The following is an 18,255-nucleotide window of genomic DNA, read 5'->3' as shown; positions in this document are numbered from 1 at the left end:
GGAAGAAAAGCCAACGTCTCAGTGAAGTCCACTAGGAACATCACGTTGCCACTTTTTTTCATGTTGGAGACCTTAAGACATCACATTGTTTAGGCCATTACAAAACCACACCACCTCCTTGCCGACCCTTGTTGTAGTCCCCAGTGTATAGGATGTGTCAGACCAGAGTAGCTTTGGCAATCCTTCTCTTTGGAGAAACTTGAAATCTGTTCTAAATTGCATTGAGCCAAACTGGTACCTGGATGACCACAGGAACAAAGGTAGCTTAGAGCCGTGTTTGAGCTGTAAGGTCACCATACCTATAGAGGTTACCATTAAAAAGCCAATATTTTCCCATTGTCACCACCCAGTGGAATCTGAGATACTGTAGTTAGGGCTAGGCAACACACAAACCAATTCACCTGCAGCAACATAATCCACTTTCCTTTCATCTGGTCTACCACAGATGTTGACTACAAATGGAAGCGAGTTGCTCCAGCATTTGTATCAGTCTCTGATTAACACTGTCTTTGAGAATTGAATCTCTTATATTGCTTTAGTCCCTCACGGCAGCAATGACTAAACCAACCATAAATTGTTTTGCCAGATTTTAATCTTTAGCAGTTGCTCACTATGACTTTTGAAAAGCAACTTCTCAGGGGAATTTCCTTAGAGGTGTCTTACTTTCAGATAATACTGTATACCCACATCATAAAAGTCAGACCTCTTTAAGGTGTCTTATATTGGCAGTCAAAATCACTAATCACTTTTCAAAATGTCGGCCTTCAAAACCACCAACTTGCCATCTTAAAGTAATCAAGCATAATATCATCTCTTTTCTGAATACACAGATCTAAATATAGTTTTTCTTTGGAAAAAATATGCAAGTGATGGGCTATAATTAAAAAAATGGTCCTCTCTAAATTTAGTTTCTTTTGTTGGTTAAACCCCTCCTGCTGATTTGAGGGTTCTGAAATGTTTTCTATACATTAAAAAGTCAGAGTAAAGAAGTAATAAAGCTGACCCTACCCTTCTTGCTTACAGTGTCATTCAAAGGTTAGCATTTATTTATGGAGTAAGTGGTAGTTTTTAGAGCCAAAGCCCAAATATATTTTCTCCTTACACGCATCTTTATTTGGGGTTTCAAACTTTTCTTGTCTCTTTTCAACTTCATCCCACCAAATCACAATAATCAAAAAGTAAGAACAGAAGAAACAACACCAGTTATGCTACTGGTAAGCAATCACTGCTTATGATTTTAGAAAGTAGAAACTGTGTAAGCCCATACACTCATTTTTCAAAAGGAATAGCTATGGCAGGTCATAAACAGTTGTAAAATAGGCATGGTGTGTGTAGACTAGGTTGATCTAACTGGGTTAGCAAATTACACATTAATAAGCAGTTTTCCAATTTACCAACCTTTATCCTCATTTACTCTTTTTTTATTTATAGTACAATATATTTCATAGACGTTTATTGATGTAACTTTTGGTTCGTTTTGTCAGTTTCTAGGCTTTTCAGTAGATAATGTACTATGTGCACAGGCCTCTTGTTAAACATTTTCATAAATTTGTTTAAACTACGAATTTCAAACTCCTCCTTTTGCAATCATAGTATATTCTGAGGACTCTTCTGGAGAATCCCTTGCTTGCTACAGATCTAAAGACTATGTTTTCTCATTTGCTCTGCCATTTAGTGAGTTGTTTATGGGCACAAATACCTAGTACAGTTATCATTTCTAACTTGTAACATGGGATAGTGCTAAAATAAAGTATCATTCTGAGGTATGGACAAGTTGTTCTTAATGTTGTACTAAGTGTAAATGAAAAGAACTAGTACAATGTGAATTTCTGTGTAAAGAAAATAGTTTTCCTACCCTTTTATTCTTTGGCTTAGTTCTTGCATTTGTCAGTTTCACATTTGTCTATTTTTTTTTAAACAACAACAACTGCAAGTTTAGTGATACAATCAGCATTGAATAAGGCCTGGACTGCCTCCAGCAATTCTGTAATGTCTTCAGTACCATGGAGCTGATGTAAAATGATTTTACAAATGTGTCAGTGGTTGAGGTCAGAAGCTTTATAACATTCTGTACAACTTATATGACATTCTTTAGATTGTGATAGCTTTGATCCAGAAATAAAATAACAACAACAATAAAAATTTTTTGTATAACTGAGAGTTACAAAGGAAAAGTCTTGTTTATAGATAACATTGTTTTTGATATGACTACCTGTTCAATATCTTTAAATAGTATCATAGTGTGAAAGTGATTAGTTAACATCTTACTGCATTGGATTTCGTGTTCCTATATGCAAATCAGACTGAGTGCCTTGTTCTAAACTTTGCCTGCTTGTACTTCACAAAAAAAAATTGCATTTGTCAAAGATAGCTTGCACCACCACTTAACCTGATTATTAAAAAGTATTGCAGGAATCATAGATCCCCGTGTGATGTTCCACACAACGTATATGCAGTGTTGCAACATATCCGTTGCAATACTGAAGCACAAGCAATCATTAGAGTCAACTTTCTGCTTTCAATTTGTTTATGAGTTACTTTCTGTCAAAACTAGAGCATTACTGTAAAGGCAAACAGCAGTTTCTTTAAGATTCAAGTCATTAACAGAATATACTTGAAAAATCAAGGATTAAAAATAGTTACATACTCAAACAAATTATTTTGAAAATCATTTCTACTATCTTCAACAATCTGGGTTCAGTGAGTTGTCACCATTATTTTACAGGTCGTAGCTGTTTATGGTGTTAACTATTGAAGGGAAACCACATAACTGAACGCAAATCAGTTTTAAAATAATGGTCCAATTTGTGCATTAGCCTACACTCCTGTGTGTAAATCAGCATAATATTACACCTATTTTATTTAAAAATGTAAAATGCTTGTTTGTAATTTTAAAATCTACAGTAATTGTTTCTTCGAACTCCCTGGTATGTATGTCTGTATCCATGTGTTGTCCTTTGTCTTATACTTAGATTCTAAGCTCTTTGGGCAGGGACCACTTTTTTTGTCTGTTTGTACAGCACCTAGCACAGTGTATCTTGGTCCATGACTAGAGATTTTAGGCACTACACTGAAACAAATCTATCATAATCATAATTAATAATATACATGGATCAAATTGGAAAACATAAGTGTTGATAATCTCCTAGGCTTTGCCTGCTTGAGATGCCATCTTGAGATGACACTGGCAATAGATTTTGCATGTCTTTGAAATACACTTGCTGCTCTTCTTTCTTGCATGCTTAAATCAATCAGCAATGAAAAATAACAATTAATAGTTAATCTTTCCATTAAAATTATTATGACTCTTCAGAGATTGTGAACTGTTACTTAAATTAATGAGCAATTATTCCTGTGACTGGAACCCACTTCAGCCAGTGGGAGCTACTCATGAAAAAAGTGCTCACTAGCGAGAGTGAGGGTGGTCACAAACTGACCCTTATATTTTTTGTAATAAAGAATTAAACAATGAAGTTGAATTCAACCCATATGTGTGCATATATCATTAGTGATTTCTGACAAATTCACACTTTTAAAGTGCCATTCATCTTTAACGTAGCTTGTTTATATGTTGTTTATTATTTTTTTCATCTAGAATAGAAGGATTTTTTTTTATAAATAATAGAAAATGTGGGGAGGTTGGTCTCATGAAGAGGGTTTGAATAATTTTTTCTTTTTACACAAATTCTTGCATAGTAAGACTACTATTGACACTTCTTAGCCTGTTCAGAAACGTAACATACAATACACAGAGCATTATGTGAAACTGTTTTTGCTTTATTATGATGGTGAGACTAAAATTCTCACAGTACTTTATTAACCTAAAATTCATTATTCTGAAAAGAAACTATTTTGAAGCCTTTGTGGGCAATAAATTTTGGCTTTTTGGAAAAGAAGTGCTATTTGTCTTTGAAACTTAGAATATTTTTCCATGTATATGTTATCTCAAACCTATAATAAATCTTTATTTTTATCTTAGAAATTATTTTTCTCCAGTTCTCCCATTTACCATGCAAGTGGTCTTAAATGGTAAATGTTGTTACTCAGAGGGCGTTCCTATAGTAGAGGACTGAGATGAGTGGGTGTTATTTTGCTTGAATTTTGAGACTGTATGTTACAAAGAAAGCATTCTCCGAATGTTGTACTGTATGTATTATTTAAATCACTGAATTAAAAATAAAATTAAGCAATTATAATGTGCTTTAGTCAAACAATAACATTGATCTGTCCAACAAACAGGTCAAAATGGCTGAACCTTGAAACAGTATGTGGTTTTTAACTAAGTTATATGTGGATTTCAAATGATAACTTGGTAGTGTGTAGAATTCTTTTGTCTTATTATTTAAGATAATGTAAAGTTCCTTTAGATTTATTATAGTAAAATAAGGAATTAGGGAACATAGTATATAGAGTTTCAAAATTCAAATAAGCTATTTAAAATAATATAATGAACTAGTCTTCCCTCTCAAATAAAACACTGAATATGAATGTATTAACAGATACTTTATTCTCTGCCAGTTTTAACGATTTCCAACCTTCTAAAATTTATATAAAATAAAAAACATAAAAAATTGCTTTGCCAGTGGCTGGTTCTCAAACTGTGGTCAGTGGACAGCCACTGGTCTTTGAGCCCTTTCTATTTATCTGCAGAGTGAAACCTGTGAAGCAGCCCTGGCAGAGTGGAGATCAATTAAAGGAGAGTTGCATCCATGAGAAGATCTTTCTCTTACAAAATGTTCCTCAGAATAGCAATTTTGGAGAACCACTGGCCTGGCACCAATATCAATGGCAGAGGATCACAGTCCTGGATTCAGGTTAGCAAGGACTGTGAGTGCTACAGAATAGTGTAAATGAATCATTCATATGCCTCCTGTTGCTCTCCAGCAACGTTGGTAGCTAACAGGTGGAGCATTATTTTGTAGTGCCCATACGTTTTCTGGTAGCTTCACAGGAAACACATAGAAGATCGGCTCATGATCAAGGGAGCTTAGAATTTGAATGATGGACTTTAGGATAAAACATACACAAGGAAGAGGAGGTATGAGGAAGTGATTTTTGTGAAGCATACATATGCCATGGTTGTTTGGTTTTCTGGGTAAGTGAGCCAGTGTTGACTTGGCAGTAGAGGAGTTACATATAGTTCTCCTTATCCTGAATTAAACATTGCCAGGGTTTAACAGGATTTGTAAGGAGAAGAAATGGGGAAATGAATGATGACTCCTCAAAGGGAGGCCTGGATACATTGTACTTGGTTGTTTTTTAATTATAAGACGTTTTGCAGAGGTTTTCATTGAAGAGTTTTATTTATTTATTGCCTTTAAGTTAGTAATCGCAGGATATGTTAGGAAGGTATCTGTAATGCTATTTTATTAATTTAGGGACAGATACTTCCTGTACAGTGGCAAGGAAAATCATTTCCTTAAATGTTTTGACACTTTAAATGTTTTCTCCTCATTCTCACATCTAGTGTGGATGTTCTGCTGTGCCCCACACAGAAGTGGAGGAGTGTTTGGCCCACAGAACTTGTGATTTTCAGAAAATATATGCAGCTCTCAAGGATGCACTAGAATCTAGGGCCTGTACCTTCAGACTGTCTCCCAGCCTCCTCTTCCCCCAGTTTGTAAGCGGTTGCCCTGCAGCCCCCCATTGTGGGAGGATCCAAGTCTTTCTGGGGAAACGCACACAATTCATTGCTGACTATATTAGCATGAACTTGTCCCAGGGTTTTCTTTGACGCTTTGAGGGAATGTTCTAGAAAGCAGCCTTCCTCCTAGTTATCCCTCTTCAAATCTGCAGGGGCCAGATCATGTGGGGCACTTATAGAAAGGCTCACATTGGGTTGGGAGATGCATGCCATAGAGCCAAAGCAACAGGCAGAATAAAACTACCCATTTGCAGAGACTTCAGCTCACAGTGAATGATACAGGGTTGTCCTCTGTCCCCCTCCATTGTTTGACATCTCCATAGAACCTATGGCACACTGTGTTAAGTACAATTTTTACATAGAAGATTTTAATTTAAGGGTTACGAACCATGTGCTTTCTTTATTAATGGAAGACATCCTATTCTATCTGGGGAGCTGTTCACCTGAAAGACCTTCAGATTCTAATGCATATTGAAGTAAAACTAGTCTGTAAATAATGTGAAGAGACTCAGTGTTACTTCCAGTAATAACAGTGCCCCAGGAATCCTTGTGGGAACCTACCTGTAAGGTGTAAGGAGGACACCTGAGAAATGTGTATATACAGTGTAAATGTATATACATGCATTGTGTTCAGATAGGGTTAGCAAAACAAAATAACACAATCAGAACTATGTCCATGACTGTCACTTCCATAATTGATTCACTTATGAAAAATAACTGCAAAAATTAGATTTGCTCCAATAGAATGCAGTAATGCCATTCAGAGGAACATCCCCCATACGTTGCCTATATTTCCTGAGGCTTTCACATTAACTATGCACACCAGTCTATCTCTGTGTTGACAGACTATTGAACATATTCCTGTGAAACGATAAAATGGTGGGAACTTTGCCATTGACTTTGAATGATACCAGGATTTCACTCCAAGAGTTTGTTTAAAATATTGGTATTGTGTTTGGTTATCAGTAACCTTCTGGGCCCTTCTTTTAATTGTTCTTCTGGGTAGGTCAATTATAATTTTAATATCTGAGTTGCAATATGGCCACTCTTCTACAATATATCAGCTTGTTAAGACACTTCCAGCTCTATACCAGCCAAGCAATATTCTGTCTACTTTGACAAAAAATGAAATTAAAGCCATTACTCAGGACAGAACTATAACAGCATGTATCATTTGACATAAAGTGCTCAAACTTTGTAAAGTACATAAGCAATATCCCACTTTGGTCTTTATCTAAAAATCCTATGTTTCCACGAGCTTTACAAGATAACATTTTAGTCACTGGAAGTGCCAGAAAATCAAATTGCTATTAAATATTTATGGTGGAAGACACCTAATGACTTACAGGGGATGCTGAAAGAGAGTCAGTATCCACAGAGTGCACTTATCATAGTTTGTTGTTGTTGTTGTTATAATTAATTATTTAAGTGCTGACAGTTTGCTCAAAGTTGTACAAAACACAAATAAAAATAGTGTCAGCCCCCAAGAACTTAGTCTCCATCAAAGACAAGACAGTGTGTACCAGGAGATCCAGAGGAAGGAGCTAATTTATTTTCTTTTTAAAGCACTTTAGACCAATTGGCAGAAGAAAAGACCTGGAATTAGCAGTGTTATTACAAAGTTGCAGTTTTGTTGTAGCTGATCATTTTTTTTTATGTTGATGCTAAGTATACTTGTTTTCATATGGATTGCTAGTTATTTTAATGTCCATGTGGCTTGATTTTTGTGTTAATATGCTTACTTATTTTTTAATATAATGTATCATAATAACATAGGAAGGGCAAAAGCTATAAAAAGGGAATTAAAGGCCATTTTTTATTCATGTATTTTTTGAATATTCCTTCTGTAGCTGATTCTAGATGCAGTTTAGCCTAATAAAGCATACCAAATGAAGCTACACAATCACTGCACCGCATCTAAAAGTGGGGGGCGGGGGGGGGGCGTTGTCCAGTGTTGCTGGAGAAAGGCAGCAGTGCTTTATGGCAGCAGGGAAGGGGGGAGGGAAACAAGGTCAGAAACTGCTGCAAAAAAGGTTAGCGGTGGTCAGCTTTCCAGCGCTGACTCACCCCCCTGAGAAGGGCTGAAAGCTTTAAAGGTGCAAGCCCTGGCGTTGGAAACCCCTTTCTTCATGCAGCAGGCAAGGCAGCACCTACCCTTCTTCCCCTAGAGATGCGTTTATCAGGTTGTGTTTGCTGTGGGCATTGCGCTAGTCGTTCATTTTTAGGGGGGCTGGGAAGGAATTGTTCCCTCACCGCCATATTGGCTTCAGTAGAGTTGGGGGGTTTTCACCTTCCCCACAGCAGGTGTCAGGGAAGACCTATTATGGTGAGGAAAAAAGTGGTTAGGCTGTATATCACAACTTATTTTGTAAATGTGGGGCAGATGTCCAGTGCAGGTAAAGGAATCCAGTGCCCAGATAAATGGCCTAGTAAAGGACTTAAAAAGGAGGTGCTGATTAAAGGAGTGGAACAGTGGGAGATTTTGCGGCTCTTATGGTTGGAACGGCAGGGAGCCAATCCCCTTTCTTAAAGTCCACTTTAATCCTCCTCCAAGGGGGGATGGATGGTAAGGTCCAAGCCACGGACTGGCTGGGGAACCTGGATGGAAAATGAAGGGGGGGCTGGTGGAAGCTCTGGGTAGCTATTTGAATGATCATGGAGTTGCCTGCACTGTACACTTTTATCTGCCGGGTAGGCCAAAACATCTAATAATAAAGTTGCGGCCTGATTAAATCCATATCTAGTGTCTTCTGTTGTTCTTTCAGTATAGCTGGACAATGAGGGAGCTGTGGGTTTGTTTGTTTGTTTGCAAAAGGAAAGGTCTGTATATTTTAATTTTAATTCTTTCAAATGTATGCACTTTTACTTTTTGAGAATGATAGCTACTTTTTTATTTTTGATCACAGCCTAATTAATCAGAGGTCATTGACGAGCACAAAGTTTTAACTTATCTGAGCACCAGAGAGACTACTTATTTCAATTACACTATACTTTTGTGAAATACATTTGCTAAAACATCTTATTTTACAAACCTGAATATTATATTGATATTGTGAGTACTTACTTAAATTGGAACTGAGAGTACTAGAATATATCCACAGGTTTAAACTATCCTTCATTAATTCAAATAATATAAGTTTTTGCAGACACTTAATCTATTAAAAACTTCAGACACAAAGAAGTTACTTTTAAAATTAAATGCTGAATATCTGAATTTATTCCAGTTTCCATTCCAAGAAAAATAGGACTGTCAGAAATTTAAAGACAATCCTGTGTTTAAAAGGTAAACTGATGTAATATGTCATATTAATAACCTGCTATACATTTATGCCACTCTGATCTAGAGTAGGAACAAATGCAGTGGGAAGGAGCACAGCAAATGGTAGTTTATTTCGATAACCACTGCAATAATTGTTGAAGAAGTAATGCATTTCTTATTGTGCTACCTATATTTGAAGTTGAGAGTTTGTGAATGTTACAGTTTGATAAAATTTACAAAACATCTTTGCAACTGTGTCTCCTTTTGCATTATAGAAGAAGGAAGGCATAGGGCTGTGGCCCCTTTTTGAGAGGGTAGTAATTAGAAGTATATAGAAATAATATAATGATTAGATAAAATATTGTACAGAGTTTTCTTTTATGTGATTCTGCCTGTTCTAAAGTCAATTTATGAAGTGAAAATGCTAAATCTCTCTTCCCCAGCCCCAGTTTTTTTTTCTCTCTCTCTCTCTCTCTCTTTGGTTCTACACGTTTTATTTCAGGCTGAGACACTAAATCTGTGTGTATTTAGTTCACAAATTTCTTTCAAGTTCTATTGCTGCTAGCTATAAAATATTTGGAATTTCTCTATGCTTTGCATCTAAGTCTTACCTAGACTTGGACATAGATCACATATGTACATCTGAGATATATGGAGGACCAAAAAGGCTTATTTATAGTTTTTGTGATGTAGGGTACACACTTTATACTCATTTTTAGGCTTTTAGAGAGAAGAGATGTGATTAATGAGATTTGGGAGGGGCAGGGAGTAGAGGTTGTTGGTTGGGGCAAAAATGTATTGGAGCCTATAAAACTACATTTCTTGGTTCGTGTTCTCTCATCAGAAATCCTAATCTTAGTTACAGCAATATGATGATGGTGAGATACATTGTAATGTGTTATTGTAAGAAATGTTTCATATCAGATATTTTACTTGGTTTTATTTTTAGTTTGAACTCTGAAAACAAAATTTAAGACTCAGGACAAAGAGAAACTGACCAAAACTGGAAACATTTAAATGAATACCCCTGTAGATGAAATGTTGACTATTCAAATAAATGGGATCCGGATATCAACCTTTCCTGGTTTTGGCTTGGCAAAAACAAACCAAAAAACTATAACAAAGCTTTGCTAAAACAAAATCCCCTCAAGTTCAGTCCCTCTCTATGTAGAACCATGTAGCTGAACTGTCCCACAACTCTGGAAAGTTGGATGAATTGGGATCAGAACTGAGCCTTCTTTGAATTTAGCTTTCCAAAACTAAAATACTCAAATGCACATTTTTGGGGTAGCTACTTAAAGAAAATTGTGTGAAACATGCTGGCTTACACTAGCACAGGGTTATCATAAACCAGTGGATTTAGTAAGCACGGATTAGCATCCTGAGCATAGAGTTCATATGATCCTTAAGTGAAATCCGATAAAAGTTTCCATTTTCATACTGAAACTGACAACTTTCATCAACTATAGGTACCAGATTCCTATTCTAAGGGAGAGCCAATGTGACATTCAGCATCCTTTCCTTCAATATCTGGGAATGGCTGGCCAGCCTCTTCTATTCCTTCTGTGCTTGTTGTCATTTGTAGTAAAACACATAGTTTGGGGGTTTGTTCTGATAGCAAAATTCAAACTGGATTGAGTTTCACAGGAGCTATACGAGGGCATAAACCACAAGGGGTGTTCTAATACAGAGATGGTGGCTCACAGTTACATTTGCAGACAGTATTGTGCAGCATGGTTTAGAAGTGTTGTATTAGTCTTCATATATTGCTGTAAATATTGCTCTACTGGTCCAAGGAAGGCACCTGAGGAGTCTTTCCCTCACTATCTTCAGGGATTCTGTTTTTCTCTTAAATGCCTCTCACACCTCTCCATTAAGAACACTACATCAGCACAACAAATTCATCGATAGACTTCTGATAGCCTAACACAAGTTTGTAGAAGTACCTCAACAGACAAAAAAAAAAGGAGTAGTTGTGGCACCTTAGAGACTAACAAATTTATTTGAACATAGGCTTTCGTGAGCTACAGCTCACTTCATCGGATGCATTCAGTACAGTAAGGTACAGTACTGAATGCATCCGATGAAGTGAGCTGTAACTCACGAAAGATTATTTTCAAATAAATTTGTTAGTCTCTAAGGTGCCACAACTACTCCTTTTCTTTTTGCAGATACAGACTAACACGGCTGCTACTCTGAAACCTGTCAATAGACAAAACCACTCTAAACTAGCCTCCCTTATCATCTCCCCGGTGCCCCACCCCACAGCTTGGAGTGAAAGAATGAGCTGGAGTGAGAGAACAATTTCTAACTTTACCCTCCCACATGGTATTACAATGTCTGTACCATGCAACACACTTTAAGAAAAGAAAATCAAACAAGTGACTACAACTTAAAAGAAGGATATATACGGTATGCTATATTAATGTAAAATAAAAAACCTTTACAAATGCTACAGTTAAAAAGACTTGGAAAATGTCAGCAACAACATAGGATACAAACTACAGAGAGTAAAAAAAAATTTGGGATACAAACTTTTCCAAATAATTTATAGGATACCAATGAACCACAGGCAAAAAATACTACTTAAAGAAAACTTCAGTGGAAAATGGGAAGCTCAGAATAAAAAGTACTCCTAGCGGAATGAAGCTTTGTTTAAAAATAACCAAAGAGACAAAGCTTAAAATATTCAATTTTTAACTCGAGTAAGGAATAGTGAAACTGAATCGAAAAGTTTGTGACTTGTTCGAAAACTCTATTAAAAAAAAACAAACCCAAACAAGCTCCGGTTTCTGTTTAAAACTATTTTGACATTCAGGTCTCATAATACATACATTTATTTGTGTAAACACCACACTTTTATGGCAATGTTTCCTTGTCTTTTGTAATGAAAAGTGTTTTATTTTATTTATACTATATCTTGCATCCAATTAAACAAAAAACAAAAAGATCCTTTACAATGTCACAGTTAAAGAGGCTTGGAAAATGTTTGCAACATATAGGATACAAAATACAAAGATCAAAAAACATTTTGGATACAAACTTTTAATAATAATTTATAAGACACCAACGAACCACAGGCAAGAAAGACTACCTCTTATAATCATGTTATTTATAACCTATTCTTCCAAAATATAAAATCACTGGTTTCTCAGGATAAAATTATGTGAGATTAGGGAAGGTCAAACTAATTAGAATAACTTAGTATTTTCTGCCCTGAACTTTTGGCCAAAATGTGAATCAAACCTAAACTTAACCTTTTTTAAAGGTCTGAAAAGTTCAGTTACATTTTTATTATTTTTATTCATTTATTTGAACTGTCATGCATCTCCAATTTCCAGGTTGGTCCGAAAGTCTGAATGGTACTTCAAGCCCAAGCAGAAGCAGGAAGCACTGCAAAACTCATAGAAACACTAGTCTCTTGAGATGATCAAATGAATTTTGTAGAGTCAGAAAGTTGGTTAAGTTCAGATAAGCATCTGGCCTTTAAGATGCTTTCTGAAACCAAACTCAGACTCTGAATGTTGTGGAATTTGTCCATCATTAGTCGAGAACATGCACAGTAATGGAGTTTGAAATACAGTCTCGTGCCCAGGGAATTCATCAGTCCAGAACAGAGTGCTGGTAGCCAAGCCTACAAGCATTCCTGGAGGCAGCTCAACTGGATACTTTTTGACCCTGATCCCTCTGTTTCATGACGGTGGAGATGTTGTTAAGGGCGCAATCTGCCCTAGTGTGCCTTCTTTGGAGTATTTCACAAAGTGGGGGTGAGGAATTCTCCTTTTTGTTCTTTGCACATAGCTCCCATTGTCATTAATGAGAGCTCCATAAGAGATCCTCATTTCTTGAAAGTGCACCCACACTTTCAAAAGTGTAAGTTCTGAAAATGAAGGGTCTCCCTTCAACAAGTGTTCCTTTACATTGGCTGAGAAAGTTTTCCAAGCCCATCAATTAAGGCAGCCTTTCTGATAGACCCAAGGTGCATCTGACTGGAAACTTGGCACATACACACAGTGCATTTTGGAACATTCTTAAGAAGGAGTATGTATAATCTGATTTACGGGGCAGTAGGGTCCTAGCAAAGAGGCTGCGATAGCTATTAGATATTGCAATATTATTTGCTGTGGTACAAGTGCTTTAAAAGACACCATGCTGTTGTCATGGGCTTCATGTTGCTAAGAAGTCTATGAGGGAAGTCATATAAGTGGAAAGAAAGGAAGTATCATATTTTTCAAGTGAAAATTAAGTTTTGGAGAAAAATGCAAACTTTCTAATATTTTTCAGAAACCACTGGCTTTCTTAAGCTTTGTTCTTCTTATACTCGCTTATCACCTTATTACTTCATTTAAATCATTATCGAAGGTGAGAAATTTTCAGTATGTAAGAGACACCAGAATATGACACTTAATAGAATCATAGATGATCTTTTGCACAGTCACAAATAAGTACTAACGATTGTTTCCTGGAATGCTGATTTTAAAAAAAAAAAAAAGATAAGACAATAATGAACTCTCTCATTTCTCATACCATTGCAGGATTACCTGTGTCTCAGAGTCAAGGCCAACTTCGCACTTAAGACAATTTGGATAGAAAAAGGATTAATGAAATTAAGTATATAATGCAAGATGATAGACTGGCCTCCTTTGGTTATTCCTGGGAGAATTTTGTGCCAAAAAAATCAAAAATTCTGTGCACAATATTTTAAAATTCTGCAAAAATCTGCTTTTTTTAAATCAAAATAACAAAAGTATCACTCTAGCTTCAATTATTTGGGTAATTTATTTCAAAGTACCTGTCAACAAGTAATCAACAATACAGACATACACACAAAAATTTTCCCCGGGAGTATAAAGAAACCTCTACAACAGCCTAGTTCCAGTTCAGTGCTACTGGAGGGGCTGCATGGGGCCCCCCAGAGACCAAATATCTGCACCCTTCTCCCACCAGAGCTCAGCTGCAGAACATTCCCCAGCAAAGACACCCAAACCCCCTTCCCCCAGAACCCAGCTATGGGGCACCCCCAAGTCCAGACATCTGCGCTTCCTCCCCCCAGATCCCAGCTGCAGGGCACCCCAGAGCCCAGACACTTGCACTCCATCACCCCCAGAGCCCATCTGCGGGGCACCCCCAGAGCCCAACATCTATACTTCTCTCCCATCAGAGCCCAGCCACAGAGCACTCCCCAGCCCAGACACCTGCACCTTGTCTTCCCAGAGCCCAGTCATGGGGTACCCCTAGCTGAGACACTCGCATCCTCCTCCCCCAAGAACCCAGCCATGGAGCACTCCTGGCCCATACACTTGCATCCTCTCTCCACAGCTTCTTTACTGTCCTATCAGGGGACGAAGTATGGTGCCGCCCTGCCCTTCCTCACCATTTACCAGAGCCGGGTCTCCCAGACCCTCTCCTGTCCCTGATGAGGATCAAGGATCCCTTGATCCTTGATGAGGATCAAGCCTGTCAGCCAGAGCGTGCAGAGCCTCCATCCCCCACCAGACTAGGTGCTCCGCTCACTGTCAGCTGAAAAGCTAGGCTCTGCAGAGCGTGGGGGCCTGCAGCCTCAGTTCTTCAGGGAAACATAAAATTCTGTGTGCAGAATTCCCCCAGGAGTAATGTGGAACTAATACCAGCTGCCACTGTCTCACAGTTCCTTCTTTCAGAGGCTATGCTCAAGGATTCATTCAAGGCTAGGGGACAATTGATTTGTTTCAACTCTCTGACCTCTTGAGGAACACGTTAAGAAATATAGGGGAAAAGTCTCTTTGTAGGAATAGCTTACAGGTGAATTAATGCTTTGCAGCACTCTCAGTCTCAGTCTCAAAGAAAAATGGGAAAAAGAAATGACCCTTCCACATTTCAGTTGAGATAGTAAGGCTATCTGGCTTAATGTAAAGATACATCAGATACTCTTTATCCTTGTGATTGTTCCAGAGCAAGATATTTAACAGGTGCTACTGAACTATGAAACATTTGTTTCGCTAGATAGGCAATGCCCAGCAAATGTTAGAAATGCAAACAGCTACATGCTAAACTTTTGCACATCCTGTGTATCTGTCAAAAAAAAAAAAAAAAAGCATGTGGTCTGAAAAACCATATTCATTGCTCTTTCAAAAACTTAGTGTCACTATTTTTCCATCTCCATACTTGTGTATTTTAGGAGTGCTAGATGACTTGGTATTACCACTTAACATTAAGAAATGCATGGCAGTGAGTATTCAAGTAGCCCAAAGAATTATTTGAAGAAAATGAAATCTGTAATTCCTCCCTCATACATAGACTGGCTTAGTGAGCTCTTTACTACAACATTAATGGGGGAAAATGACTGTCTAATAGAAACAACTGGAAAATATAGGAGGATGTCTGGTTGCACACAAAACTATTGCATACTTCTTCAATTTAGTATATATTAGTTCCCAATACTCAGAGGTTATGTTCTCACTTACCTATCTATTTAGTCATTTAATAATTGATGCCCTGCACAACCTCTATGTGCCTCCATGGTTTTTTTCAAAAGTTTTGCAAATAATGAACACTGAATTATGTTATTTTTGTTATTTTCATCTTATGCATGTATTTATACATGATTGTTATGTGTTTATAATATATATTAGGGCTGTCAATTAATCGCAGTTAACTCACACACTTAACTCAAAAAAATTAAGCGTGATTAAAAAAATTAATCGCTATTAATTGCAGGTTAAATCACACTGTTAAACAATAGAATTTAAATTTATTAAATGTTTTGGATGTTTTTGTACATTTTCATATGTATTTTATTCTGTGTTGTAATTCAAAAAAAGCACAAAAACAAAACTATGTAAAACTTCAGAGCCTACACGTCCACTCAGTCCTCCTCATTCAGCGAATGGCTAAGCCAAACAAGTTTGTGTAAATTTACAGGAGATAATGCTGCCCTCTTCTTAGAATCATAGAACATTAGGGTTGGAGAGATCTCAAGAGGTCATCTAGTCCAACCTCCTGCTCAAGCAGGACCAATCCCAACTAAATCATCCCAGCCAGGACTTTGTCAAACCAGCCATTTAAAACCTCTAAGGATGGAGATTCCACCACCTCACTAGGTAACCCATTCCAGAGCTTCACCATCCTCCTTGTGAAATAGTTTTTCCTGATATACAACCTAACCCTCCCCCACTGCAACTTGAGACCATTGCTCTTTGTTCTGTCATCTGCCACCACTGAAAACAGCCTAGCTCCATCCTCCTTGGAACCCCACTTCAAGCTGCTATCAAATCCCACCTCACTCTTCTCTTCTGCAGACTAAATAAGCCCAGTTCCCTCAGCCTCACCTCATAAGTCATGTGCCCCAGCCCCCTAATCATTTTCGTTGTCCTCCACTGGACTTTCTCCAGTTTGTCCACAATTTCTGTAGTGGGGGGCCCAAAACTGGATGCAATACTCCGGATGTGGCCTCACCAGTGCCAAATAGAGGGGAATAGTCACTTCCCTCAATCTGCTGGCAACACTCCTACTTTTGTAGCCGGCATTGCAAGGTATTTATGTGCCATATATGCTAAACATTTGTTTGCATCTTTGTACTTTGGCCACCTTTCCAGAGGACATGCTTCCATGTTGATGATGCTCGTTAAAAAAAAATGTGTTAATTAAATTTGTGACTGAACTCTTTGGGGGAGAATTGTATATCCCCGGCTCTGTTTTACCTGCATTCTGCCATATATTTCATTTTGTAGCAGTCACAGCTGTTGACCCAGCACATGTGGTTCATTTTAAGAACAATTTCACTGGTATCTTCTTTGCGTTTTGTCAAATCTGCAATGTAAGATTTCTAAAGACAACTACAACACTCGACCCAAGATTTAAGAATCTGAAGTGCCTTCCAAAATCTGATCGAGACAAGGTGTGGAGCATGGTGTCAGAAATCTTAAAAGAGCAACACTCTGATGCGGAAACTACAGAACCCGAACCACCAAAAAAGAAAATCAGCCTTCTGAGGGTGGTATCTGACTCAGATAATGAAATTGAATATGCATTGGTCCACACTGCTTTGCATTGTTATCGAGTAGAACCCATCATCAGCATAATCCCCTTGCTGAAATATATTTTACTGAATATCCTAATTTTGAAAATATTCTCTTTTATTTTTTTTAGGGTTCATTCTTAGTCTTGGCTGTTGGCCAAGTGGGATCTGACTAAAGCCTTGTAACATTAAACAGAACATTAAAACCGTGGTTTCCAACCACCGGTAGGGGTGCTATTACTGGTGCTTCAGCTTTAGTGACTGCTACTCTATATTTCCTCTTTATGCCATAACTTCAAAGATGAGCCGGGCCTCTCTGAGACAATTTCTGTCATTTAGGGGTTTTACCCATAAACAAACAGAGGTCATCTGAAAGCCTTCCCATTGATTTCAGTCAGCATTGGCTCAGACCCAATCTCGTACAGTTTCCTGAAAAATTTAGCAAAAAGAAAAGGAGGACTTGTGGCACCTTAGAGACTAACCAATTTATTAGAGCATAAGCTTTCGTGAGCTACAGCTCACTTCCTCAGATGCATATCATGGAAACTGCAGCAGGCTTTATATATACACAGAGAATATGAAACAATACCTATTCCCACCCCACTGTCCTGCTGGTAATAGCTTATCTAAAGTGATTTCCAGCACAAATCCAGGTTTTCTCACCCTCCACCCCCCCACACAAATTCACTCTCCTGCTGGTGATAACCCATCCAAAGTGACAACTCTTTACACAATGTGCATGACAATCAAGCTGGGCTATTTCCTGCACAAATCCAGGTTCTCACATCCCCCCCACCCCCATACATGTGGGTGGGGGGGATGTGAGAACCTGGATTTGTGCAGGAAATAGCCCAGCTTGATTGTCATGCACATTGTGTAAAGAGTTGTCACTTTGGATGGGCTATCACCAGCAGGAGAGTGAATTTGTGTGGGGGGGTGGAGGGTGAGAAAACCTGGATTTGTGCTGGAAATCACTTTAGATAAGCTATTACCAGCAGGACAGTGGGGTGGGAATAGGTATTGTTTCATATTCTCTGTGTATATATAAAGCCTGCTGCAGTTTCCACGATATGCATCTGAGGAAGTGAGCTGTAGCTCACGAAAGCTTATGCTCTAATAAATTGGTTAGTCTCTAAGGTGCCACAAGTCCTCCTTTTCTTTTTGCGAATACAGACTAACACGGCTGTTACTCTGAAACCTGAAAAATTTAGGAAACACTGCATTGAGGCATTTCTTTTGAGGAGATAAATTAGAAAGAATTACCCAGAGTTTGCCAACAAATACTGTATTTGCATGAAGAGAGGGAAAGGGAAGATCACATACATTTTGAGCCTTAGCAATATGGGCATAAAATTA

At 37.8% G+C, this 18,255-nt stretch overlaps 1 protein-coding gene across 6 annotated transcripts in view; it reads left to right on the top strand.

Moving 5' to 3' along the window:
- FBXL17 (F-box and leucine rich repeat protein 17) overlaps positions 1 to 18,255 on the top strand; it is a 485,100-nt gene that overhangs the window by 268,624 nt on the left and 198,221 nt on the right. The window contains exon 7 of one of the 6 annotated variants that reach the window (XM_073344636.2): positions 12,245 to 12,493. The exons of the other annotated variants lie outside the window; for them this stretch is intronic. Coding sequence (XP_073200737.1) covers positions 12,245 to 12,311 — 67 coding nt within the window. The 3' untranslated portion in view covers positions 12,312 to 12,493. Of the gene's footprint in view, positions 1 to 12,244; positions 12,494 to 18,255 lie in introns of those variants that run through there. 6 annotated transcript variants of the gene reach the window in all.

The sequence above is a fragment of the Lepidochelys kempii genome, chromosome 5, assembly GCF_965140285.1.
Source record: "Lepidochelys kempii isolate rLepKem1 chromosome 5, rLepKem1.hap1, whole genome shotgun sequence".
Taxonomy (NCBI): Eukaryota; Metazoa; Chordata; order Testudines; family Cheloniidae; genus Lepidochelys; species Lepidochelys kempii.
The sequence above is the reverse complement of the archived record's forward strand: the minus strand, read 5'-3'. Positions and strand labels throughout refer to the sequence as shown.